The sequence below is a fragment of the Tursiops truncatus genome, chromosome 11, assembly GCF_011762595.2.
Source record: "Tursiops truncatus isolate mTurTru1 chromosome 11, mTurTru1.mat.Y, whole genome shotgun sequence".
Lineage (NCBI taxonomy): Eukaryota > Metazoa > Chordata > Mammalia > Artiodactyla > Delphinidae > Tursiops > Tursiops truncatus.
This window is the reverse complement of record NC_047044.1, coordinates 6537351-6562955: the sequence shown is the minus strand read 5'-3', so window position 1 is coordinate 6562955 and position 25605 is coordinate 6537351. Positions and strand designations below refer to the sequence as shown.

Below are 25605 nucleotides of genomic sequence, written 5' to 3'. Positions count from 1 at the left end.
TCTGGCCGCTGAAGGGCGGAACCCGGAACTCTGGCGTCCCTAGGCTCCGGCGCGACTTAGCTGGATGGAGAGACGGCCGCCTTGAGACCGCGGGACGCGAGCGATGGGTGAAGGTTCCCAGTCCGGGGCCCCCGAGACCGGAGTGTGATGGGGGAGGCCACGTGGGCGCTTCCATCCGCCCACCCACTTACTTGGGACCGCGGTGGGGGGGTGCTCGCCGCCCTCCTGGCGGTAGCAAGTCCTGCGTCCGCAGCCTCTGGAGCAGGCCGAGCCACACCGGCGGTGGGGGACGCGGGGGGAAGGGGGGGCGGGGACCTGGCCTCACTTGACCTCCCAGGGTTCCGGGAGCCCCAGGTCAGAGAGGCAAATTCGCGGGCGTCTGGGGGTAGGCAGGTCTCAGGCCCGGCCGGGAGAGCCTGAAGGGCGAAAATGTTAGCCCTGGGCGACGGAGGAAGCAGCCCTGACTTGAGCAGGCCGGAGACAGTGTAGTGCCCGGTGGTCGGGACTGGGGCCTGGGGTCGTGCCGCCCGCGCTAAATCCTCGCTCCGCCCCATTCTCTCTGTGTGACCTGGAGAATGGCCTGCACCTCCCTGTGCCTCAGTTTCTGGGTTTGCGAAGGGACAGAAAAGGAAACTGAGGGTTGAGAGGTTTTACTAACTTGCTCAAGGTCACACAGCCAGCAAGTGGCAGAGCCCAGGCCTAGCTAACCCCCCAACCTATTCTAGAAAGTTCTGCTGTGAAGCCCTCCCAAGGTTTTCCTCACCCAGTGGACCCCGCTTAGCTTTCCTCATCTGGCTCTCTCCCCATAACCCCCGGGGGCAGCGCAGGCAGCTGAGCCCCCTGGGTACTGCCAATGCTCTGGACACCTTGGGTGTGGATGAGGGGCTCCGGAAGTTCAGGCTCCATGAATGGTCACTCTGTGTTTCAGGTCTAATCTCAGAGCTGAAGCTCGCTATGCCCTGGGGCCACATTGCTGCCAAAGCCTGGGGCTCCCATAAGAGCCCCCCAGTTCTCTGCCTTCACGGGTGGCTGGACAATGCCAACTCCTTTGACAGACTCATCCCTCTTCTCCCGAAAGGTGGGCGTGAGGCTGAATGGAAGCCAAGGGGTGAGGCAGTGGGACTGCAGGAGAATCAGGAAGGGGAGGTGGCTGACCTAGACGCCTTCCCCTACCCTTTCTCTCTGTCTCAGACTTTTATTACGTTGCCATGGATTTCGGGGGTCATGGGCTGTCATCCCATTATAGCCCAGGTTTCCCGTATGACCACCAAAACTTTGTGAGTGAGGTCCGAAGGGTCGCAGCAGGTGAGTAAGAGACAGAGCCTGTATGTTCATCTCTGTGTGTTGTGGGGGTGTGTGTGTGGGGGGGTGCTCTGGGACATGCCCTCATCCTTGGAGTTGGTTGTGGTGGCCAGGAAGCAACGCTGGCTTGGGCGTGACTTGAGGTCTGGCCCCAGTTCTGCCAGGAATTCATGGGTGACTTTGGGAAAGCTGGAGAGAGCTGGCAAGAAGAGCACACTTCTTCCTGCGAGTTCCACCCCTGCTGTGGAACTGGGACTCCTTTAAGTGGGTTTCCTGAGTGGGGCATCCCAGATGCTGGGGAGGGATTTCCAGAGCACAGCGACTGCAGGACAGAGGGTGCGGGGAGGCTGGGCCCATCCAGACCTGGCTCCGTGTGTTTTCAGCCCTGAAATGGAACCGTTTTTCCCTCCTGGGCCACAGTTTTGGTGAGTACGCTTTGGCCAAGACCTGACTGGTCTTGGGCTGTGGGGCTGTGAGGAAGGGAGGGGAGTTGGTACACAGGTATCTTTCCCTTGCACTTCTGGAACCGCAAGGGGAGATGGAGGGGGTTCATCAGACATTGACCCTTGGGCACCATGCCCTCTGGCCTCAGGTAGCTCCCCAAGGACACGTGGCCCCGTAGATAGCAGTCTCCGGATCTGACGAGGGAAACAGGGTCATGTCTGATGCAGGGACCCCGTGGCCCCAGAGAGGGAGCCTCAAGTTTGATAGTGAATGCAGAGCCCGGCCTGCTGGTGGGGGCCAGGAGCCTGGCCCCTGGCTCGGGGCTGGCTCGACCCCTGGGAAGGAGTTTTAGAAGGACTTTGAGAGCTGGGGAATATCAGCTAACTACTCTTTCGTCCCCCCAGGTGGCACTGTGGGTGGAATGGTGAGTAGCTTACAGTGACCATCCCTGCTCGTGCTCCAGGTGGGTGGGGAGAGCAGGACGACGAAGGGGAACTTGCCTGGAGAGGGGGGTGCCTCCTCGCATCGGGGGTTCCAGGCGCGTTTTAGTGACTGTGCCAGCTTCCTTTGTAGGCCTGTGATAATCACTGTTGTGAGGGCATTCCTGATGGAGTTAAGTGTTCCAACAGTGCCCATCTCCTCCGTCACAGAGAACCCTGGAGTCCAGCCCCAGGGTCGGGAGCTTGATGCTGAATGCAGATGGGAGTAGGGGAGAGAAGGGTGCCCTGAAGGGACAGGAGATTCTTGCTGGCCTCTTGGGCAGCACCCTTTCCCCAGCCTAAAACACCGGTGTCCCCACAGGAAAGTGAGTCCCTTTCCCTGCCTACTCTCCCCTTCATCTTTCCCCTTTTGTGTCACATTATAGTTTTCCTGTATCTTCCCTGAGATGGTGGATAAACTTGTCTTGCTGGAATCCTCGCCATTTATCCTGGAAACTAACGTAAGGACAGGGCTTTTCATGCATGCTGTCGCTGGGGAAGACCTGGGTCCGGTCCCAGGTAGTGCCCTCAGCCCTGCCTCCCTCAGTGGGGCGGGAGGAGGTGGCAGAGGGTAGACAAAGGGCCTCAGGGCCCCCCCCCCAGAGGACAGGGTTATGCTACTTACACCCTAGGAGTGGGCAAGGAACAGGGCGTGTGGGCCTGGGTCATCCTTGGGAACCCTGTGTGTGGCCTGGAGTCTGCAGGATGCCAGGTGGGTCACGAGGCGGCAGGGGTGAGAGAGGGTAGAAGCAGTGGGCTGAGGAAGCTCTGGGGGCGCACGGTTGGGTGCGCCCACCTGCGCTTGTGCTCAGTCAAGTACCTTTGAGCTGTGCACACACGGCACAACTGCACACAGTAGACCTGAGTGTGGACCCGTGGGAAAAGTGCTGACCCCTCTCGCCACCACCACCAATGACAACAACCAGAGCTAACTCTGCATCTGAGGGCTGGCTCTGCCGTTTCCCTGCTCTGTGACCCTAGGCAGGTCACTTTGCCTCTCTGGGCCTCAGTTTCCTCACCTGTAAAATGAGGAGGTTGGAGTAGAGGACTGTGGAGGTGCCCTCCAGCTATGACAGGTGGTCATTCTGTTCCCGAGGGCTCAGCCTCACATGGGTCCTTCATCAGTTTCAGTTTTCTTGTCCATAAAATGATCACAGATTCCATAAGGGCAGGAACCATAGCTGTCTCTTTACCACCACCTGCCGAGTCCCGGCACACAGTAAGTGCTTGATAAACGTGCGTTGCATGAGCAGAGAGCTCGTAGGTTACCGTGAGGATTCACTGAGACAGCGGTGGCTGCCACTCTTGCTTCTTTACCGGTTTCACCCACTGAGTTGACACACACAGTGCCCCCAGGGGCTTCCTCCATCTTCAGCCTGATCCGTCCAGCTGTCCCGGGCCTCAGGCAGGGCTGGGATGGCTGTGACCGAGGCAGTCACAGGGCTAACTGGCAAGGACTGATCCCATGCCGCCGCCCGCTGGGTCAGAATGCATCTTGGGCCAGGCGGGTGTGCAGCTGAGGGGCTCTTGAGGGTGGAGGGTGGGGCTGGGCGAGGGAGCAGGCCCCTTTGCGTGCGTGCAGCTGGGAGCCCCGCCCTGCCCACCCAGCAGAACCCATGAATCCTTAGGAACTGGAGAACATGCTGAGCTACAAGCGGAAAGCCATAGAGAACATGCTGCAGGTGGAGGCCTCCAAGAAGCCCTCCCAAGTGGTCAGCCCGGAGGAGATGCTGCAGGGGTGGGTGCCGGCGGGTGAGACCGGTAGCCTCAGAGGCCTGGGGGAGCTCTGGACCACGGAGGGAAGAGATCTCTGGGGCACGGAGGAAGCTTCCTTCTCCTACTGGCAAATCCACAGCAAGCCTGCTTCTCCCTGTGCTCACCTGGCGCTCCTTAGCCGCCCCAGCTGGGGCTTGAGCTGCGTTCTCCCCACCCCTCCGCATGCTCTCTGCCCCCCTCTCCACACACACACACCCCCACACCGATGCGAACATCCCCATCGGTACAGGCCTGTGTCCTAGTGGGGTAGCCTTTTCCCTGCCCTCCTCTCCTTTCATCTGGCCTCCCCTGCCCCAAGGCATCCAGTGTCCTCCTTGTCTCCCCCAGGTTCCTGAAGAACAACAGTCATGTGGGAGAAGAGTGTGGGAAACTCCTACTGCAGAGAGGAACCACACAGGTGGCCACAGGTAAGGGACTCGCTGTCCAAGGCCGTTGCTTATTGGCACTGTGCTTACTGAGGAATGATGATGGCTGGGCTTTATGGCTGCTTGCTCGGGCCCAGGCATGATACTTAGTGCTTTACAAAAAGTATCTCCTTTAGCGCTCCTACTGCCCTATTTTCATCCCGTTTAAAGCAGGGGAAACTGAGGCTCAGAAGGGCCAAGCGGCCTGTGCCAGGTCAGGCGGCTACTGCCTATCCTGGAAAGCCACGTCCTGTGGGGAGCTTGGTCAGGGGTCTTGGGACTAAATGTTGGGGTACAGCACAGCCCTGCTCTGCTGATCCTGTGTGGTGGGTGCCTGGTGTCCGAGGCGAGGCTTTGAGGACTCCCGTGGGGCAAGCGACTTTGAAGATGGTTTTCCGAATGGAGAAGCGGAGGTGGGGGCACCTCGGCTTTGAAGGTGGTTTTCCGAATGGAGAAGCGGAGGTGGGGGCACCTCGGCTTTGAAGGTGGTTTTCAGAATGGAGAAGCGGAGGTGGGGGCACCTTGGCTTCAGGGCAGCATCAGGCCTGTGTTTTCTACACTTTATCTCCCAACATATTCATTGAAGAAACCTTTTACTCGGAGTCCGCTCTGTGCCCTGCCCCTTTCGAGGCTGCAGGAGCATGGTGAACCAGAACAGACACCCGCCCTCTCCTGGTGGCCCAGTACCCGGCCAGCACAACTCCAGGGGGCGCCACCCACAAGCGCCCTTGCTGGCAGCGACTGCCCCAGGAACTCAGAGATTGTGGGCAAGCTCCTTCCCACAGTCAGACTCCCTGGTCTTCTTAGGTGACTTCAGTTTGTAAAGAACCAAACGAGGCAGGGATCAAAACCCCAAATGCCTGTGGGAGCTGAACAAGTTGTGAAATTATGCCGGCTGCTGGGAGTGGGGCCGTGAGAAGTGGTGGGGATTGTGGCACTGAGACCGTGCGCCCTGCAGGAGGGCGGCTCCCAGGGCTTATCACATGGGAACTCGGGGCTCCTGTGGCCAGAATTTCTAGCTGCTCAAAAGGAGCCAGAGGTCTGCTGTGCTGTAATATTTTTTTTGGCCGCACCACGTGGCACGCAGGATCTTAGTTCCCCAACCAGGGATCAAACTCGTGCCCCCTGCAGTGGCAGCGCGGAGTCTTAACCACTGGACCGCCAGGGAAGTCCCTGCTGTGTTGTAATGTTTCTCAGAAGTTGCCAGCACACCATTAGGTCAAGTGCAATACACCTAAGGAGGTTGGAGACCCGTTCTTGTCTTGGTTACCGTCTCTGAGCGTTTGTCTGGCCCTTCCTGCAAATCCATCATGGAGGAGGGAGGTCGATGGCAGAGGGCGTGGGCCCCAGCTTCCCTGATGTGCTGGTACAGATGGCGGGCCAGAGGGGCCCCCGTGCAGAAGTGGGCTAATCCGGAATTAGACGTGCACCTGGCCTGGGAAGCCGATTTGGCCAGCCCAGGGTCACATGAAACAGTGAGCAGAGGTCCGCTGAGCCACTTGTCAAGGGGGTGGGCAGAGGGGGTGGGAGGGGTGGGCAGTGGGCAGGCGGCTGGATCGTTGTGTCGGGCCCAGCCCCTCCGCAGCAGTGTGGCCCTTTGAGGCCCGGGGTTAACCTAAAAGAAGACCAAGCAGCCTCCCAGACCCAAGTGGGCGGGGTGACAGCGGGGGAGCTGGCATTCCAGGACCCTCCTGAGCCCGTTCCCTCAGGCCCCAGAGCCTCCGAGAGCCCCCATTCCGTTCTGGAGCCGCACACACCTCCGTCATCCAACCCCATACCCCCCAACTCTGAATTCCTTCCCTAGGGCTGCCGTCACAAAGTCCCACAGATGGGGCAGCTTCAACAGCAGACGTTTACGTTTACTGTCTCACTGTTTCAGAGGCCAGAAGCCAAGGCCAGAGCGCTGGCAGGGCTGTGACAGGCTGTCCGTGCCTGTCTCCTGGCTTCTGGTGGCCTCAGGTGTTCCTTGGCTCATGTGTGACCCTCTCCCCACGTCTTCACAGGGTGTGAGGTGAGAGCGCTTTGGAAAAAACGGGGTAAGGGGCTCAGGATGTTCAGTAGAAGGGCCTGGGTTGGCCTTGTGGAGAAGGTGACTCCTGAACCCCGTGATGCAGATGAGCTGCCGGCAAGGGCTTGGTGCACGAGCTCCATCAGGTTTGTGGGAGAAACGAGGCCGTGAGCCAGGGCGAGGAGGGAGGCCAGCTCCTATCTTATCTGCCTCTTATCTGCGTTCCCATCACAGCCCTGGCCCAGGCCTTCGGAATGAGGTCAACGTGTTAGCGTTAGCGTGAAGGAGGGAAGGTCCAGCTCCGGGTGGGGTTAATGACCAAGGACTGTCTGTTGTCAGTATCCACCGCCTGCAGCCGGCCCACCATGGGGGTGCTCAGACCCTGTCACAGGCTGGGCTGCCCTGGGGCTGTGGGCATGATTTCTTTTGACTTGCGCAGTTTAAACACAACAATTTGGCGCGAGGGGGATTTTGAATAGGTTGTTCATATTTAGAATGGAGAGAGTTTATGTAAAAATGGAGATTTCCGGTTTCTTTTGAAAAATGGCAACACCTGGCAGCACATTCTGCCTTCTGCATAGGCAAGAACAGCTGCGCGGAGACCCTGCTGTGTGCGAGCGGGTGCTGCACCCACTCTGCCCAGCCTCTGCGGTGAGTCCGTGACCTTGGCAGGCCCCAGCAGAGGAAGCGGGTGGTGCACCCACGATCCTGATACCTCCCGGTATCCACCAACATAGAGGCTCTCCAAACGCAGAGATTTTTATGGGAGCTTTATCACATAGGCGTGAATGATGGTTAACCCAGGCTCTAGCCGCTCTCCCTTCCCCGAAGGGCCGGGCTGGAAGTTCCACGTTCCTAATCATGGCTTGATCTTTCTAGTGACCAGCCCCCATCCTGAAGCCATCAAGAACCCACCAAGGGTCACCTCATTAGAACAAAAGACACTCCTATCGCTCAGGAAATTCCAAGGGATTTAGGAGCTCTGTGTCAGAGATCAAATGTTCGGACAAAAGATGCTTCTTGCACTTTCACCACTTTAGGAAACAACAACAGTTTTTAGGAGCTCTGGCTAGGAGCCAAGGACCAGGACTAAAATATATGTTTTGTTATATCACAGTGTCACAGTCCCTAACTGTTGGCAGGGAAGCGGGGAGTCTATGGTCCTGATAATATCTCCTGCATTCAAGACCATTTCATTTTTTAAAATTATTTAATTATTTGTTTAATTATTTATTTATTAATTTTTGGCTGCGTTGGGTCTTCGTTGCTGCGCACCGGCTTTCTCTAGTTGCGGCCAGCCGGGGCTACTCTTCGTTGCGGTGTGCGGGCTTCTCATTGCGGTGGCTTCTCTTGTCGTGGAGCACGGGCTCTAGGCGCACAGGCTTCAGCAGTTGTGGCACGAGGGCTCAATAGTTGTGGCTCGCAGGCTCTAGAGCACAGGCTCAGTAGTTATGGTGCACGGGCTTAGTTGTTCCACGGCATGTCGAATCTTCCTGGACCAGGGCTCAAACCCGTGTCCCCTGCATTGGCAGGCGGATTCTTAACTACTGTGCCACCAGGGAAGCCCCTGGACTCCTTATTTAAGTGACATCTGTGCTGGCCCACTGGTCTGAGAAACACCATTCCTGCCCTCACAAAGGTCATTGTCACAGGAGAGGCAGACAGAAAAGCAGCCGGCTGCGGGAGTGCCTGGGGCCACGTCAGGATGTGTCAGGTGGAAGCAGGCTTGAAAAGAGCTGGAGGACTTGACCACAGGGAGGAGCAATTCTTAGGGCAGAGAAAACAGCACGATGGGGGTCCCCAATACCTGGGGGGGTCACCCCACCCCCAAGAAAACCCCCTTTTTAAGTCTTTTCACATCCTCTCAGCACCTGAAACCCAGGCCTGGAGGAAGGAGGAGGGCAGTGAGCCTGGGGGCAGGGGCACCCAGGGGTCACCCCTGGTCCTGCACATGCAGCAGGGCCAGTCATCTGTGCAGGGAGGTCGTGGCTGGAGCTGAAGGCAGCCCAGAAGCCTCAGCCGTGGTTTGATCAGGCTGAGATGATCTAGTAGTGTGGAAACCAGAAAACCTTCCAACGACATGGTCCTTCCAAGTATTTTGAGTCACAGATGTCTAAGAACCTCTATCAACAATTAGCTGTGGGGCTTCCCTGGTAGCGCAGTGGTTAAGAATCCGCCCGCCAGTGCAGGGGACACAGGTTCGAGCCCTGGTCCGGGAAGATCCCACATGCCGCGGAGCAACTAAGCCCGTGAGCCACAGCTACTGAGCCTGTGCTCTAGAGCCCACGAGCCATAACTACTAAGCCCGTACGCCACAACTACTGGATCCCACGTGCCTGGTGCCCGTGCTCCACAATAAGAGAAGCCACTGAAACAACGAAGAGTAGCCCCCGCTCGCCGCAACTAGAGAAAGCCCGCGCACAGCAGCAAAGACCCAACGCAGCCAAAAATAAATAAATAAATAAATTTTAAAAAAGAAACAGCTGTGAGTTATAAAGAGCCCAAACCCCTTGTTGTCCTGGAAGATATGATCTAGCAGAGGGTAAATGATAGAGTGCATTAGAAAGTGCCGGGAGGGACTTCCCTGGTGGTCCAGTGGTTAAGAATCCACCTTCCAGTGCAGGGGATGCGGGTTTGATCCCTCGTCGGGGAACTAATATCCTACATGCCACGGGGCAGCTAAGCCTGCGCCACAACTACTGAGCCAACATGCTCTGGAGCCCGTGAGTCACAACTAGAGAGAAGCCTGCGCACCACGATGAAGATCCCAGGTGCAGCAGCTGAGACCCGATGCAGCCAAATAATAAATACTAAAGAAAGAAAGAAAGTGCTGGGAGTTACGGAGAGAAATAAATCAGCGGGGGATGGAGGGGCTCTGGTAAGATGTTTGTGGGTGTAAAGGGGAGGTCCAGGAGGCCTGGCTGGGATGGTGGCATTTGAGCAAAGGTGTGTAGGGAGGAGGGAGCAGCCTTGCTTCTCCTGGCCGGCGCGTTCTCCTGGGGTGACCCACGTCACCGTATCATCTCCCTTTCTCACTCCCTGCGCTGCTCACATCAGGCAGCCTCCAGGGTCTGAGATTCTGTGACCTCCCTGAGACCCTGCAGCCCTTTTTTTTGTTTTTTTTTAGTATTTATGCATGCATGCATGCTGCACCGGCTCTTAGTTGCGGCACGTGGGAGTTTCGTTGTGGCACACGGGCTTCTTAGTTGCCGTATGTGGACTCTTAGTTGCGGTACGTGGACTCTTAGTTGCAGCATGCAGACTTTTAGTTGTGGCAGGCATGCGGGATCTAGTTCTCCGACCAGGGATCGAACCCGGGCCCCTTGCATTGGGAGCACGGAGTCTTATCCACTGAACCACCAGGGAAGTCCCCTGGCAGCCCTTCCTTGAGGAGACATTGCCCAGGCGGGAACTGCTGGGTGTCCATCCTCATTAGGTGAGGCCAAGTTGCCCCCACTGGGACCGTGGCAGAGAACCCAGCTGGAGCTGGGACGACCCAGGCCTCTCAACCCCTCCAGCCTTTCTTTTTTGGCTCGATTTCTCGCCAACAAGTGAGGATGCAATCCTTAGCTCTTAGGCACTTCCTGGTGCTTAAAGATCCGAGTGAACATTTTAAGGTTCTCAGAGATGAGACTACGATGCCGGGTGGGTAATTGTCCCACCACCATCATTCTGTGCTGCCCTCTGGGATGGCCGGGGAGGCACCTGCATGGGCGTTCCTGTCCGTGGCAGGGTAGCTGTGGGCAAGCTCTGCTCTGGCTGAACCCCAAGAGGATATTGGGGGTGGTCTCTGCAGGTCCAGGCTGAAGAAATGAGCCCCGGCTGCACGGGGCCCAGGGTCCCAGGGGAGCCGAGCTGAGTTCCCCCCGCCCCCCGCACCCTAACAGGCGGCGCTGAGGCCATGTCTCCATGCTTCCTTCCAGGTCTGTTTCTGAACAGAGATCGGAGGATCACTAGGGTGAGTGCTGCTGTCTTCCCACCCTTCACAGTGTGCCTGTCAGCTTCTTTCTTTTTCTTTTTTTATGGTAGTAAAATATACATAGTATGATATTTATGCTATATGTAAATTCTGTGCCCAGTAATCCCAGTCCTAGATATGTGCCCGGCAACAGTGTGTGCTGTGCGCTCCATAAGACATGTATGAGAACATTCCTGGCAGCTTTATTCATAGCCCCAAAGGAGAAATCACCCAAATGTCCATCAACAATAGAATGCATAAACTGTTATACATTCATACAGTGGAACACCACACAGGAATGAAAATAGCACAGTTACAGAGCAAAAGAAGCCCAAACCAAAGAAGAACACAATGATTCTATGTATATGAAGTTCAAAAAGTGGCAAAATTGATCTAGGGGGGTGCCCTTGGAGAAAACCCCTGAAGGGAGCCTGCTGGGTGCTGAGGGGTTCCAGGCCTTCATCCGGGTCATGGCTGCACGGCCGCATCCGTATGTCAAAGGCCATAATGGGCTGACACCCAGGTCTGTGGACTTCGCTGTAAGTTATACTTGAATTACAAAAGAAAAATACAGATCTGAGGATGTAAGTGGACTAGGAAAAGGAGGTCAAAGGAGAGATGGAGAGGAAGAGAAAAAAGAAGCCAGAGGGACTTCCCTGGTGGTGCAGTGGTTAAGAATCCACCTGCCAATGCAGAGGACACGGGTTTGAGCCCTGGTCCGGGAAGATCCCACATGCCACGGAGCAACTAAGTCCGTGCACCACAACTACTGAGCCTGCCCTCTAGAGCCCGCGAGCCACAACTACTGAGCCCACGTGCCACAACAGCTGAAGCCTGCGCGCCTAGAGCCCGTGCTCTGCAGCAAGAGAAGCCACCGCAATGAGAAGCCCGCACACCTCGATGAAGAGTAGCCCCCGCTCGCCGCAACTAGAGAAAGCCCGCGCGCAGCAACGAAGACCCAGTGCAGCCAAAACATAAATTAATTAAAAAAACGAGGCTGAGAAGCTGGGGTAGGAGGAGGTGAGGGGCAGTTCACGCCTGAGCTGAGTCCTGGCACCACCTCCTGTTAGCTGTTGACTGTGACATAAGGACTTAGCGTTTCTGATCCTTCGGGGAGGAGATAATGTGTGACGTGTCTGGGTCCTCAGTAAATGCTCATGCATTAGGCCTCGTGGTTGATAGGGGAGCCTCTGCTTCTGGAAAAGCCCCTGAGGTCACTGTGGCCCGAGGAGCAGGAGGTGGCTGGGAGGGGTTAGTGCAGAACGACGACAGTAAGTGGCTGAGCAGGCAGCTGTGTGCCCGTGTCTTCACAGGAGTCGTAGCTTCATCGTGATGCTGTAGCACAGCGCGACAGTCGGTCCGTATGGGAGCTCTCTTGAATTAACCCGCTCAGTACACGCTCACTGAGCCCGCCTCTGTCGCGCCGTGTGCCGAGAGCTGTGAACACAGAGAAAATCCTGAGAGCTGCTGCCCTCAGAGGCTTCTTGGCCTAGAGCGGCACAGTCCAATAGAAGTATAATGTGAGCTCGTGTTAATGTCACGTCTTCTAGTGGCCGTATGAACAGTGAAAACAGGTGAAATCAACTTTAATAATATTTTCTAACTCAGTGTATCCAAGGTGTTACCACTTCAGCATGTAATCAACATAAAAAATTATTGAGATATTTGACATATTGTTTTCTTATACTAAGTCTTCGAAATCCAGCGTGCAGTTTACACCTACAGTGTGTCTCAGGCTGGACTAGCCCCATTTCAAGCTCTCAGTAGCCACAGATGGCGGATGGTTACCGTGTGGACAGTATAGACCTAGACCTCTTAAATGGTCCTAAGATGGGGAGGTCAGGGCTGTGATGGAGGCCAGCAGTGGCTGCGGAGACACCAAGGTGCACTCTTTCTGCACTGTGGCCTAAGCAGGTTTCTTTCTCATGGAAACAGTCGGTGGAGGTAAGTGGGCTGTGCTTGCCGAGAGTCCAGAGCCCAGGCTGGCTGGGCAGCGTTACAGGGCAGCCCGTGGACCGGGAAAGGAGGTGTGGAGGGGCCACGCCTCAGTCCCAAACCTAAGCCCAGAAGTAGCCCAGGTCACTTGTCTGCATTTAGTTGCATGGCCACACCTGGCTGAGGGGAGTCTGGGACATGTCTAGCTGGGCAACCATGAGCCCAGGAAGAGGGAGAACAGATTTGGAGGTGGAGGGGGGAAGTCTCTGGCCTGAGGGAGTTAAAGCCCTCTGTTGAGGCCATGATACGGTTGGGCAGTGGGCTTGGTCCTGGTTAGGTGGCCAAAGGGGCCCCCACTGTTCCCAAGGGAGACCGGTTTCTGCCCCCGGCAATGCCAGAGCCTTGTGGTGAGAATTCTCTGGGGTTTTGTCTCTGCAGCCAGAGTATTACTTCAATTTCATCAGCAGGGAGCTGTTTGTGCATTCCATCAGGAAGCTGCAGGCCCGCGTCCTCTTCATCAAGTAAGTCTGAACCAAGCGCCCCAGACAGACGTGAGTGCCAGGAATCTCCAGGTCTCCTGGTGTGGGACCTCTTCGCCATCTTTCTTGGGCAGCCCCCCGGCCGCTGGTGTGTGGAAGGCAGGCAAGGCAGTGGGAGGGCTTGGGCAGCTGGGGATGGGAAAGGACTGCACCGCACTTTTCAGCAGGTGTCTGTATCTGTGGGGGGCACGCCCAGGTAAGGCAGAGAGACTGGCAGACACTGGAGTCTGGCCCTTGCCCTCCCCAGTCCTCCAGCCACCCTGGGCCCCTGACATCCCCTGACCTACACTGCTCCTGTCTGCTGTCCTCCCTTCCCGCACCTGCTAGCCAGAAGCCATCCACTGCCTCTGGGTGCCACGGCACAGTGAACATCCTTTGGTGTGGCTTAGGTGCCACCACCCACTCCACTGCAGCCATCCTGGACTGGCAGGAACTGTGACTTCCAGGGACACATCTGCCGAGCACAGGGGTTTAGAAGGCATGGACTCGATAGGGGCAGATCCAGACCACAGTGAGATACACTGCACACCCCTAGGATGGCCAGACTCTAAAAGTGAGATAACAAGTGTTGGTGAGGATGCGGAGAAACTAGAACCCTTGCATGCTGCTGTAGGATTGTAAACTTTTTTTGTTGTTTTTAAATGGCTGCATTGGGTCTTCGTTGCTGCGCACGGGCTTCCTTTAGTTGCGGTGAGCGGGGGCTACTCTTCGTGGCGGTGCGTGGGCTTCTCATTGTGGTGGCTTCTCTTGTTGCAGAGCACGGGCTCTAGGTGCGCGGGCTTCAGTAGTTGCAGCGCGTGGGCTCTAGGGCGTGCGGGTTTCAGTAGTTGTGGCGCACGGGCTTAGTTGCTCCACGGCATGCGGGATCTTCCCGGACCAGGGCTCAAACCCATGTCCCCTGCATTGGCAGGCGGATTCTTAACCACTGTGCCACCAGGGAAGCCCCTGGTATTGTAAAATGGTGCAGCCGCTTTGGAAAAGTCTGGCAGTTTCTCAAGCCATTAAATTACCATGACCCCGCAGTTCCACTCCCAGGTGTGTTTCCAGCGTCTGTGCACACAACAGCTTGTACTGATGGCACACAGCAGCGTCTTTCCTGATCGAATGAATAGTGTTGGAGGCAACCCAGATGTCCATCAATGGACAGATAAGCAAAACATGCTCCATCCGTACAACGGACTCTTGTTCAGTGACAAGCGGAATGAAGCACTGATACACACTGTGACGTGGACGGACCTTGACAACATTAGGCTAATTGAAAGGAGCCAGGCACAGGAGTCCAGGGAGCATATGAGTCCATTCACATGCAAGTCCAGATAGGGAAACATACAGAGACAAGGCCGATCAGTGGTTGTGTAAGACCGGGAGCTCTATGTGGAAACTGTAGGTGCGGGATTGTTTGTTGTTGTTGAGGTGATTAATTATGTTCTAAAATTGACAGTGGTGATGCTTGCACAACTCTGAATATACCAAAATCCATGGAACTGCACACTTTAAACGGGTGACATTATCTCCATAAAGCTGCTAAAAGAGAAAGAACGCACGGACTCTGAGCCCGTTCAGATCCCAGCTCCGCCATTCAGTGGCTGTGACCATGGCCAGGTCCCCTGAGATAAACCTGAATTGCTTCACTTGAGCAGGCCTCAGTGAGCTGTGAGTGCCTGCGGGGACTGAATAACTCAATCCTGAATTAAACCTGGGCTCCAAGGGACCCAGCTGTGGGAAGATTGGAGGGAACGCCCAGGCTGGTCTCAGTCTCAGAGCCTGGAGCCCAGGGCTAGGGGAGAGCATGCAAGGAGGTGGTCCCAGATGAACCTTTCTTCTCGTTTCCCAGAGCAACCCAAGGGTTTTACGATCTGAGGAGAGAGAATGATGCCAACACGGAGCTCGTGCTATTCGTGACCAGCTCACTGAGATCCACCCTGAAAGAGGTGGGTACGTAGGGCTCAGGGCAGCTGGGCTGCAGGAGGGGCTGCCAGGCCGCCCCGGGCTCCAGCTCACCCATCTCTTTTCTTGCACTGGGACCTCTGGTCTGGCCCTAGGTCTAACAGGTGACCCCCCAGGAGCTACCAGGCCTCACTCCCTGCTGCGGTCCCTGGAGACCTGGGGTCACATATAAATCAGCACAGAAAGCAGACTTCTCATTGGCAGAATCTCCTGGCTTTATTGTCCTCACATATTCCCTACGCCACACCCAACTCAGCACTGCCACGATTTCCTAGGGTCCCACATGGGAACAGATGACCAGTCTCATCAGTGGGTGCTGGCCTCCCAGTTGGAGGGCTGGGACATGTGCTGTGACTTTGCCCTTTGCCTGGGTTCCTGGGAGCACCTGGCATTTTATGACCATCATCCACCATAAACACCTGACCCTGGGGCCTGTGCAGACGACTGGGTGTCACTAGAGGGAAGCCCGTGTGGCTGGCTGGCCAACTGCAGTGCCTTCCTGCCTTGTCGGCCTTTCTCCCGGGCAAGGGCGAGTTTGAAAGGCTGATGGTCTATTCCTTTTGCAAGTGGACCTTATAAGATGCTCAGAACCAGCAGCAGCCCCGACTACCAGCCCCCTCCCCAGCCTAGCTCTACAACTTCAGCTCAGAATGGCCTAGAACCCCAGGGTTTGGGCTCCTCCCTCCCAGACAGGCCTTTCTCACTGGTTTTGAGCCAGGCCCTGACACCCCCCAGGGGGTGCTGTGACTGACTGGGGCCCGCGAGGCTACGGGTCAGGCACTGCCAAGGCTCCTGTGGTGGACACTTGGAACCACTGGGAGGCAGCAGGCCGTGGGAAAGCCCCAGTGCGCCAGAGGGGCCCGCAGAGCCCTCCACTGGATCATCTCACCACGTGTCCCCTCCCTTCCCCAGAGGTTCCAGTACGAGCAAGTCCCCGGCAACCACTATGTCCACATGAACCAACCCCAGCACATGGCTGGTATCATCAGCTCCTTTTTACAGAGCAAGGAGAGGATCCCAGCCCACCTGTAGCCCTGGGCCAGGGGCTACAGACGCCTGCTCAGCCCCCGACTCCCAGCTCCCAAGCCCAGGCCAGGCGTGGTGGGGACAGGGCCCCCTGGTCCTGAAGACCAGCGTGGCCGGAAGAGAATCCTGTGGCAGAGCTGGGGGGGGAGGGGATACAAGATTCTGACACTAACATCTGTGACTTCAAGGGGGAGACGGTGTCTGGGTGTGGGAGTTACCTGTTTTGTGACTGGGTAGCAGGCAGAGGGAGGGGCTGGGATAGGCCCACCGGTCTTTTGTAGCCTTCTCTTGCCGCCCAGCTGGATGAAAAATAAAATGTTCTTGTATTCTTTCTGCGTTTGAGGCTGTCTCACTGCCCATGGGGCTTCTCCGTTAGGCAGAAGGGGAGAACACAGCAGACACTCAGCCCTGAGAGGAGAGTCCAGAGACAGGCTGGGGACAGAGCCCATGACAGGGAAGGAGCCACTTTCTGGGCCAGTGGCTTCCGGAGTCCAGGTCCTTGCGCCGGGCCCCAGGACTGCCGAAGCACAGGAGCCAAGGGGTGACACTGTCCTTTACCCCACATCACGTGGGCTCAGATCTCTGGGGCTGACGTGTGGTCCCTCAGCCTGGGCACGGCCGCTGAGATGAGTGCTGCAGGCCCTGTGTCCTCGCTGGCCACGCACTGCCACCCAGTCCCCACCCCTCTCCACGGGGCCCGCGGAGGGTGAGGCTCAGTAGGGTCGGAACTTGCGCTGGGCCCGCATCAGCTCGATCCTCTGCTTGTCCTCCTGGAACTTCTTGCGCAGCTGCGCGAGATCTGGGGTGAGAGGGGGTAAGACGAGACAGGGCCGGGATCAGACAGGCCGAGCGGAAGCTGCCCCCGCTGCCCCCCACTCACGAGGGCAGCAGCCCCTCCCTCAGTCCCCACTCCCCGCTGGGGGCACTCCGCACAGCCGCCCCCCTCCCCCGTCGCCTCTGCGGTGGGAACCGGAACCAGACTGCAGCCCAGTTGGAGGGCAAAGGCTGAAGTGGAGCAGAAGGGACACCCGAGGTTTCAGGCGGAAAATTCACCAGGTCGAAGAGAAAGCAGAGAAAGCCACAAGGCACTTGCTCCCTTACTACCCCGCCTCCAACACGCCCCCCAAGGTGAAGGAAGAAGGTTCTGGGGCTGCTGGGAGACCCCCGGGACATCTCTCCCAGCCCCTCCTCACGGCAGCTATCAGGCCGGGGGCGCGCGTCAGGAATAAGGGGCCTCCACCCCGAGACTGCCACAGAATTCACGCGGCGACTCCGGTCACCAAGGGTGACCGGGTCGGGACACCGGGTGTGGGGTTTTGAGCCCAAGGGAGGGGAGGCTGGTGGAGGCCCGTCAGGCGGGGCCAGAGGAGCGCAGAGCGAAGGAGCGGTGGGCACGGTGTGGGCAGGAGCAGTGAGGCAGGTGAGGGCGCGGTGTGACCGAGCGGCGGGGTCAGGGCCTCCCCCGTGCAAGGCCAGGACCCTCTCCCGGGTCCACGGGGAAGCCGTCCTGCCAGCAGGAGACCAGGCAGCCCGGGCTGCGAGCTCAGCGTCATAGCCCCCGAGAGCAGCCACAGGTGGTCAGGGGCTCCCTCTGCGTGTGGCCACCCTCTGCGTGTGGCTCCTTGCCGGAGGCTGACAAGGGCCTGGAGGTGGGGCCTACATCCCAGGTGCCTGTGCAGCCTCAATATCCAGAAGCACCCGCGGCTGCCTCGGGAGCAACAGGGAGCCCACGACACGGGGACGCTGCCAGGCTGGGACCGTAACCCCAGAGCCTGTTAGGAAGTCTGCGCCCAAGAACGCCCTACCCGCCCGCAGGCCTGGCGCCTGCCGTCAGGAGCTCCGTGTCTGGCCAGGGCTGGCAGAGCGGCCACAAGACCGCGTCCACAGCCTGGGCGCCCAGGGCAGGGGGCCGAAGGACAGGGGCCTGGGGCGCGCCCTTACGCTCCATCTTGGTCTCGCGGTGCTGCCAGGCATAGAAGTTGAGCAGCTCCTTGCGTGCACGCTTCCGCTTCTCCCTCTCCAGCACCCGCAGGCTGGCCGCCTCTGTCCTCGGGAGCACCGGCCGCCGGCCGCGGCGGGTCACCTTCACCCAGCCCTCCTCGTCAGGGACCCCTTCCTCCTCCTTGGCCTTAGCCTCCTCCTGCAAAGAACGTGGCCCTGGGATGGGCAGGTGCCTGGGAGCCACCCTGCGGCCCCAGGAGCACCTCACCTCCCCCTCTCCGCTCTCCCTCCCGTGCCCAGGACCGCCCTGGCGCCGCACCCAGCACCGTGTGAGCGGCTGAGTGTGGGGGAAGGGCGGGGGGCAGACGTGCCAACGCTGCCTCCTCCTCCACCCTCGACCGTCCTTTCCCTAGAGACCATTCCGAGACTAGATGTTACCCAGCCAGGAGGCCCAGGGCTCAGCAGAGAGAGAGGAGCCTGGACTCCACCAGCTGCCCGTGTGGAAGCCCCACCTCAGCCATCTTCTCGTCGTACGTCTCCATGAACGTGTCCACCTCGACTCTCAGGGCCTCCGGGTCCGGCACCGAGTCTGCGTAGTCTCTGATCCACTCTGAGGGAGGAGGGAGCGAGAGAGAGACGGATTCCAGGCCCGCCCCTCGGGGCCCCGCCCAGGACCTTGCAGGCCAGGTGGGGTCTTCTTGCACAGGCCGCAGGGAGGGAGACTCGTGGGCCAGGGTTTGGGGCGTGAGGAAGAGCCTAGTGGTGGCAAGCTGGGCCCTCACCTATGCCCACCCCGAGTGCCAAGCTCAAGCCTCCCACACCTGCTCTGAGGGCGAGGGGACACGGCAGACGCCAGCCCACAAAGCTCCCCTCCCCGACCCAGGGCCCAGGAAGGAGGCGCCCGCTGGCACCCGAGGTACTGACTGTGAACGCCGCTCTTCACAGGGTGACTCTCTGTCGAGACCAGCAGAGGGCCCTTCAGGGCCAAGGCAGCTGACACCCCACGTGGCTTCTGGAACACCACGTAGGCCACCTGGAACCCCTGGGAGGAGAAGAGATGTCAGTGCCAGGAGCCTTCCCATCCTCCCAGCCATCCCAGGCCTGGCCCAAGGGCTCCCCCCTGCCCTCAGCCTGACTTGTCGGGGGGCCGGGGGAGATGTGCTGGGCTGTTCCTGAACGTGAAGATAACCAGGAGGTTGTTCTAATCCAGGGGAGGGGCGGCCACACTCCTAGTTATGCAACTTCTGCTAAAAATGACCCGATCCCACCTCTTCACCAGGGAGAGGTGAGACACTCAGGACTTTTGTTCCAGGTGTGGGAGGGACTCAGGGAAGAGCGTGTCTCCCTGGGCCAGGAGTGGACAGACAGATGGGGCGCTCACTAGTTCAAACTCCACTAAACAGGAGGAGGTGTGGACTCAAGGCACACAGGGAAACGAGGCCCAGGCCACCAAGCCTAAGAAAGAATTGACCTCAATGCGGGACGCAGCAGGTGGCTCAGGGAGGCCCCTTGGGCAGTGAGCAGAGATGCTCCTGAGCTTTCACCCAGGACAATGGAAAGAGCCAGACAGGACACGGCAAATCTGGGAAAGGAGCGGAGCTGTTTACCTGACAGCCCTCCTAGACCACACAGGCCAGGACTGGCCTGAGCACAGGGAACGCTTGCAAGTCCCACTGCCACCCCTGACACCACCTTCCCCTTACACACTGGGGACACTACCCTAGCCCGACCCACATCATCCTTCAAGCAGACCCCAGTGGTGGAGGCTCACAGGAACTGGCTTGGGGTGAAAGAACTTTGACTTTGGCTCCTTTGGGCTCTCAGCAAGATCCGGCTTCTCCTGTAACTCCACCGACTGGACAGGGCCGCAGGGGGACAGCAGGCGGGACAGGCACTCCTGCCGTGGCCGGAGAGAAGCACAGTATGAGCGGCTACAGGGCCTTTCTGGAGCCTCCCTCTGCCCTGGGCGGCACTGCCAGGGGACCGGGGCCCAGAAGGTCTCGGAGTCCAACCTGGGGGCGTGCACAGAAGGCCTGGGCAAGCCACCACCTCCTCAACACAGAGGTCACAACCCCGGCCCCCCCACGGCCCCAGACAGCAACCTTGTGAATTTTCATGTTCAAAGCTGTGGGTAAAAAGTCCACTGGCCGGGGACTCGGGAGGGAGGACACAGAGGTGAGACAAAATTCAGGTATAAGCTTTTTGGTTTTATGACAGGACCCTGCTAGAAGCACGTGCCCAGGATACGCTTGGTCTGTTCCTGAAAGGGATTTCTCCGTTTGAAAGTGAATGATCCGGGACTTCCCTGGTGGCGCAGTGGTTAAGAATCCGCCTGCCAATGCAGGGGACACGGGTTCAAGCCCTGGTTTGGAAAGATCCCACATGCTGCGGAGCAACTAAGCCCATGCACCACAACTACTGAGCCTGCGCTCTAGAGCCTGCGAGCCACAACTACTAAAGCCCACGTGCCTAGAGCCCGTGCTCCGCAACAAGAGAAGCCACCGTGATGAGAAGCCCGCTCACCGCAACTAGAGAAAGCCTGCGCGCAGCAACAAAGACCCAATGCAGCCAAAAATAAATAAATAATAAAATAAATTAAAAAAAAAAAAGTGAATGACCCGTAAAGTAGGAGTGGGTTCTCAACTTTTAAAAAAAATTATTACAAGAACAGGTGGGACATTTTTACTTTTATTCTGAGTACTCTGATTTTATACAAAAACCAACTAAGTTTTACTACCTGAATCAGCCATTTAAAAAGAGTTAAATCTGGGAATTCCCTGGCTGTCTAGTGATTAGGGCTCCATGCTTCCACTGCAGGGGGCACGGGTTCAATCCCTGGTTGGGGAACTAAGATCCCACATGCCGCGAGGCACAGCCGGAAAAAAAAAAAAAAAAGAGTTAAATCTACTCCGCTGGAATCAGGATGCTGGTTATCCTTGGTGGGGGGAGGGGCATGACAGGACTTCTGGGGGTGCGGGTGATGTTCTGTTTCTCCACCTGGGTACTGATGCCACAGGTTCACTCAGTTTGTGAAATGCAGTGAGTGCTACACTTGGGTCCAGGCCCTTCTCCATACATACACTAGTCTTCAGGAAAAGTTAAAAATGACACCCTCTCCTCTCACTGTTACTTTTTCTCTTTAACTGTAGAGGAATCTTTTAGAAATTAGTATTTCTTTTCTGTAAAAAAACATCGAAAATCCAGCAATTCCTTTAGTTTCTCTTCTGTAAAATAATGAAATACTAAATTTAACAGCTTTTTTTTTTTAACAGCTTTTGTGAAAAAAAATTAACAGACATGTCTGCATAGTAGACTCAGAGGTAATTTTATTTTCTTCTACTTTTCCTATTTTTTACTATGGACATGTATCAGATTTTTATTTTTTTTAACATTTATTTACCTATTTGGCTGTGCTGGGTCTTAGCTGCGGCACGAGGGATCTTCGTTGTGGCATGCAGACTCTTAGTTGCGGCATGCGGGATCTAGTTCCCCAACCAGAGATCGAACCTGGGCCCCCTGCACTGGGAGCACGGAGTCTTAACCACTGGACCACCAGGGAAGTCCCGTCCCTCAATTTTTTTAAAAAAAGACAATGATTATGTTGTCAGATGTCACACAAGTAGTTGGCACAACTTTCACAATACTCAAGAAGAATGTTTGAGAACATGTGTCTCTGTCTTCGTATGGAATTATGGTAGACAGAGACAGTTATGCACCAATCGCTTTAAGCAACAGAACATTTCAGCTGTATTATTAACAGTGCCTGCAATGGACATGTATCAATTTTATAATCAGGGGAAAAAAAATACATAACTCAAACAATTCTGGGTAACATACAAAAAGCTCTGGGTTCCCTAGGGAATTATATTTTTTACCACACACCTTTAAAAGGCCAATCTCCTGCCACAAGAGAGGCAGCCTTACAGATACCACCCCTCAGGGCTTCAGTTAGCTGTTTCCACTGCACCACTAAGGACTTGGCGGGGGGCCCATAGGAGCCCAGCTCTGCCTGGAGCCCCCGCCCCAGGCTCAGGTTCCCTCCCAGGCACCAGTTTACCTCTGTGCAGTATGGGGGCACATTGAGGACAAAAAGGGTCCGTTTCTGAGGCCAGGAAGACTTGGTGCCTTCTCGAACTTTGTGCTCTCTCACATAGATGTAATGAGAAGACTGCTGCTTTTCAGAGAATTTGATGGGAATGGCTGGAAGGAAAATGGGGACGGGGAGGGACAGCATGAAAGTCAGGTTCAGGCTGTCCGCTTCCAGTCCTGTGTGTCTGTCTGTCCATCCATCCTTCACTGAGCCCTTCCCCTAGGCAAGGCCTGTGCAGGGTATTATGCAGGCTGGGAGGGTGAACAGATAATCTGCCCAGAAAGGGCTCCCAAGCTTGCGGGAGAGAGAATGTGAACAGGATGCGTAAGGAGAGAAGTTCCAACTCCGCTGCTCTTGGGGTAAACAGCCAAGTCCTTACCGTGGCCGCCTCTGCAGCCTCTCCTCACCCCACCCTCCCCCCTCCACACCACATGCTGGCCCCTCCGGCCTCCTCTCTGTTCCTCCAATAAGCCAGGGCCTCACACATGCTCTCCCTTTCCTGAAACATCAACCCTCGTCCTTCCACCCATCCTTCAGGTTTTCACTTCACTTCCTCAGGAGAGCCTTACACGCCAGGTTAGATCCACCTGCTCTGCGCCTTCTTACCTTCTCTCACGGTCTCTATGTCTCTATTTGTGTGATTTTTTTTTGGCCACACCATGGCATGCGGTATCTTAGTTCCGCGACCAGGGATCGAACCCGTGCCCCCTGCAGTGGAAGCACGGAGTCCTAACCACTGGACCGCCAGGGGAGTCCCTTGTGCGATGATCAGGCCGATAGCTGGCATTCCCATAAACTTTAACCCTCATCAAGCTAAGGAATGTTCTGCTTTTCTCATCACCTTCTTCAGAGCACAGTGAGGATACAGCTGCAACCCCTGCGCTCAGGAAGCTCACATGGCGAAGGGAGAAAAGGACAAGAAGTAAGCATGTAACAAGGTCGTATCAAATAGGAAGGAAACACACAGAGTGAAGTAGTGCAGGGTGATGGGTGGCAGAAGCCTGAAGACAGGCCATCGATCGGGACCAGCTCTTCGAGGAAGAAACATTAAAGCTTAGACCAGAATGACAGGAAGCCGTGGAACAGCGCAGAGCCGTCTGAGGAAGAAGACCCAGTAAGTTACAAAAACGCTGAGGGTGTAAAGAGCTTGTTGCCTCAGAGGAACAGAAAGAGCTGTAGGTTAGCAGGAGCCAGGCTATGCGGGGCCACGCAGGTCAATGGTGGGAAGTGTGGATCTTGTTTTAGGTGCTAACTTTCGCCTCTGGAGGGAGTTCAGTGGGTATGGGCGTGTGAGGCAAGCTCTGATTTAAATCTGACTTTAGAAAGAACATTCTGGCTCCTGGGTGGAAAACGGAAGGCAGGAGAACCAGTGCGGAGGGCACAGGCCAGGTGAGCGCTGAGGGGGCTGGACTAGGAACTGCAAAGGGGAGCTGGTAAGCGGACGGGCGCACCTCAGGGGGAGAGTGTAGACGGACGCGGGTTCGCCCTGAGAGAGCGTAGACAGAGGTGGCTTCACTCAAGGGAAGCGTTAACCAAACTAGGCTCGTCCCGGGCGAGTGGAGCCAGATGGGAACAGGGCGCCGCGCGGGTCTTGGGGGGCCCCGGGCCTCACAACCTTCCGGGCCTCATGTCCAACTGTGTGGCTGCTCCTGGGGGCCCAGAGCCACTGCCGACCCCGAGCCTCCTGCCGACGAAGCCTGGCCGTCCCCCGGCCCCGCGTCCCGCAGCCCCTCACCTGAGTAACCCGGCGGGCTCAGAATCCCCTTCTCAGACTCCCGCGCCGCACGCTTCCTCCCGCGCGCCACCATCTTGCCAACCGGAAGCCGCGGCGGCCGCTGGGAGTTGTAGTTCGGCTCAGGGAGCCGTTTCCGTGACGACGGCCGCGCCTGGGGGCCCCGCCCCTCGGTTCCAGGCCCGCCTATCCCGGCCCCTACTCCCCGACCCCCCCGCCCACTCCCTCCCGCCGTGCTCCCAGGGCGCCACCTTCATTTGCTCGGATTAAAGTCTGACCGTGAATGTGGGGGTAAATTCCGTAGAGCTGGGCCGCTCACGGGTGCGACCTGTACTTTCCGTTCATTCATTAATCCATTCCACAAATAGCAGTGAATACTCCTGGCACTGTCCTCAGCGCTAGAGATACAGGGGTGAAATAAAATAGAGCCTTCCCAGAGTTTATTTTCTAATGAGGGAAAGAAACTATGACCACTGGGACTTCTCTGGTGGTTCAGTGAGTAAAACTCTGCGCCCCCAATGCAGCAGGCCCAGGTTCAATCCCTGGTCGGGGAACTAGATCCCGCATGCATGTCACAACTAAAGATCTCGCATGCCGTAATGAAGACCCGGCACACCCAAAAATAAACAAATAATTTGAAAAATTATAATAATAAAAAAGAAACCAGTAAACATCTAAGAAGCAACATATAAAGCACACGCATCAGTGCAAAGTGCGGGGAGTGTGGTGAGAGAAGGTGTTGTCATTTTAAATAAGACGAAGCCCTCATTGAAGTGACATTGAACAAAATACTGAAGGAGGTGGGGGAGCAGGGCGTTCAGGTGAAGAGATTCTGGGCAGAGGGAACTGGCGAGGGGCCCTGAGGCTGGAGCCTACCTGGTGTGGTAGAGAAATAGCAGAGAGCACAGGGAGCCAGAGGAAGAATCGGTCAGGGGGCAGGGGCCTTGGTGGGTCAGGTAGGATCGGGTAGGCCACTGGAAGCACTTTAACTGTTACTCTAAGTGTGATGGGGGCCACTGTGGGATTTTGAGCAGAGAGGAGTCACTGTATTACAGTTAGACTGTGGGGGGCAAGGGCAGCAGCGGGGTTGTTTAGGACATCATCGCAATAATCTGGGGGAAAGATGATGGCTTGGTCACCAAGGAAGTAGTAGTGGAGGTGGTGAGAAGTAGTTGGATTCTGGGTATGTTCTGAATAATTCCAATGGGATTTGATGACCGATCGGGTATGCAGTGTGAGAAAAAAGAGAGATCCAGGACTACTGCCAGGTTTCAGTGTCTGAGCAACTAGAAGAATGGTGTTGTCATTTACTGAGATGGGAAGACTGTAGGAGAGGTGGGCTTGGAGCAGGAAAAGGTGGGCAGATCTGGACTTTGCCGTGGACCACGTTGAGATGCCCATTAGACATCCTAGGGGAGAGGTCAGGTGGGCAGAGAGATATGAAACTGAAGATCACAGAAGAGGTCTGACTTGGGAAATACATGTGGGAGCTGGTGATGTACAGATGTTATTGAAAGCTATGAGAGAGGGTGTCATCACCCAGGGAGTGAATGTAGACAGAGGAGAGAAGTCCAAGGACTCTATTTATCTGATGACCAAAGGCCCACTCAGACCATGTACCCAACTCCCCTTGAAATTTCCAGTATTCCCCTTGTCCCAGTGTACAGTTACTTCTTGGAAGTGGCTGTGGGTCCCTTTGGGGAAGGCCTGGTGGAACTGCTACTACAAATGTTTGCTCTGGCATTATAGCATTCTTCTCAAGGGAACCCAGCCTCCCTTTCAATCAGTGACCTCTGGGCCTGAGGACTGACTTGGGTCTGGAAACTGGATGAGGGGTTGAGATTTTTTCCATTAGCAGCTGGCGTTAGCCTCCTGTTTACTTGTTTTCCTTCTTTCTTTGATGATAAAAGTCAAGAAATATCATGGTTGCCATAGTCCCTGGGAATACCATGGTCTGGGAGCCATCAGCACAGAACCCTGCAGGCCCACGCTCCCTGGCTGCCGCTTGGCCTTGCTCCCGTTCT

The 25605-nt window shown here is 56.5% G+C and overlaps 2 protein-coding genes across 8 annotated transcripts; one reads left to right on the top strand and one right to left on the bottom strand.

The window, feature by feature from the left end:
* On the top strand, nucleotides 1-16149 carry SERHL2 (serine hydrolase like 2). Of its 7 annotated transcripts, none has more exons than XR_012324593.1 (13): nucleotides 1-113; nucleotides 929-1078; nucleotides 1192-1305; nucleotides 1686-1727; nucleotides 2151-2170; nucleotides 2612-2686; nucleotides 3854-3963; nucleotides 4329-4408; nucleotides 9541-9645; nucleotides 10337-10371; nucleotides 12745-12827; nucleotides 14287-14498; nucleotides 14680-14776. XR_012324593.1 is itself a non-coding variant. In XM_073789220.1 (13 exons), exons 1-13 carry the CDS (start codon nucleotides 104-106, stop codon nucleotides 15822-15824), a joined length of 1041 nt encoding a protein of 346 aa, XP_073645321.1. In that variant the 5' UTR covers nucleotides 1-103; the 3' UTR covers nucleotides 15825-16149. The 7 variants fall into 7 exon arrangements, 5 of the variants coding, with proteins under 5 accessions (XP_073645321.1, XP_033721790.1, XP_073645324.1 ...); XM_073789220.1 differs by lacking the exon at nucleotides 14287-14498 and adding an exon at nucleotides 15705-16149; XM_073789221.1 differs by lacking the exon at nucleotides 14287-14498 and adding an exon at nucleotides 15705-16149 and having other exon boundaries at nucleotides 3-107.
* On the bottom strand, nucleotides 14984-23708 carry RRP7A (ribosomal RNA processing 7 homolog A). Its single transcript, XM_033865903.2, has 7 exons — nucleotides 23585-23708; nucleotides 21817-21959; nucleotides 19531-19656; nucleotides 18684-18801; nucleotides 18272-18369; nucleotides 17760-17958; nucleotides 14984-16617 (listed from the first exon to the last, which is right to left on the bottom strand). Exons 1-7 carry the CDS (start codon nucleotides 23655-23657, stop codon nucleotides 16532-16534), a joined length of 843 nt encoding a protein of 280 aa, XP_033721794.1. The 5' UTR covers nucleotides 23658-23708; the 3' UTR covers nucleotides 14984-16531.
* Nucleotides 23709-25605: the final 1897 nt, after the last annotated feature.

Coding starts and splice junctions, on each gene's coding strand:
- SERHL2 (XM_073789220.1), top strand. Junction 2,171..2,611: donor GTGGCACTGTGGGTGGAATG/GTGAGTAGCTTA, acceptor GTCACATTATAG/TTTTCCTGTATCTTCCCTGA. Junction 4,409..9,540: donor AACCACACAGGTGGCCACAG/GTAAGGGACTCG, acceptor GTTTTTTTTTAG/TATTTATGCATGCATGCATG.
- RRP7A (XM_033865903.2), bottom strand. CDS start 23,657: ATGGTGGCGCGCGGGAGGAAGCGTGCGGCGCGGGAGTCTGAGAAGGGG. Junction 19,657..21,816: donor TGCCCCCATACTGCACAGAG/GTAAACTGGTGC, acceptor CGGCCACGGCAG/GAGTGCCTGTCCCGCCTGCT. Junction 17,959..18,271: donor ACGACGAGAAGATGGCTGAG/GTGGGGCTTCCA, acceptor CGTTCTTTGCAG/GAGGAGGCTAAGGCCAAGGA.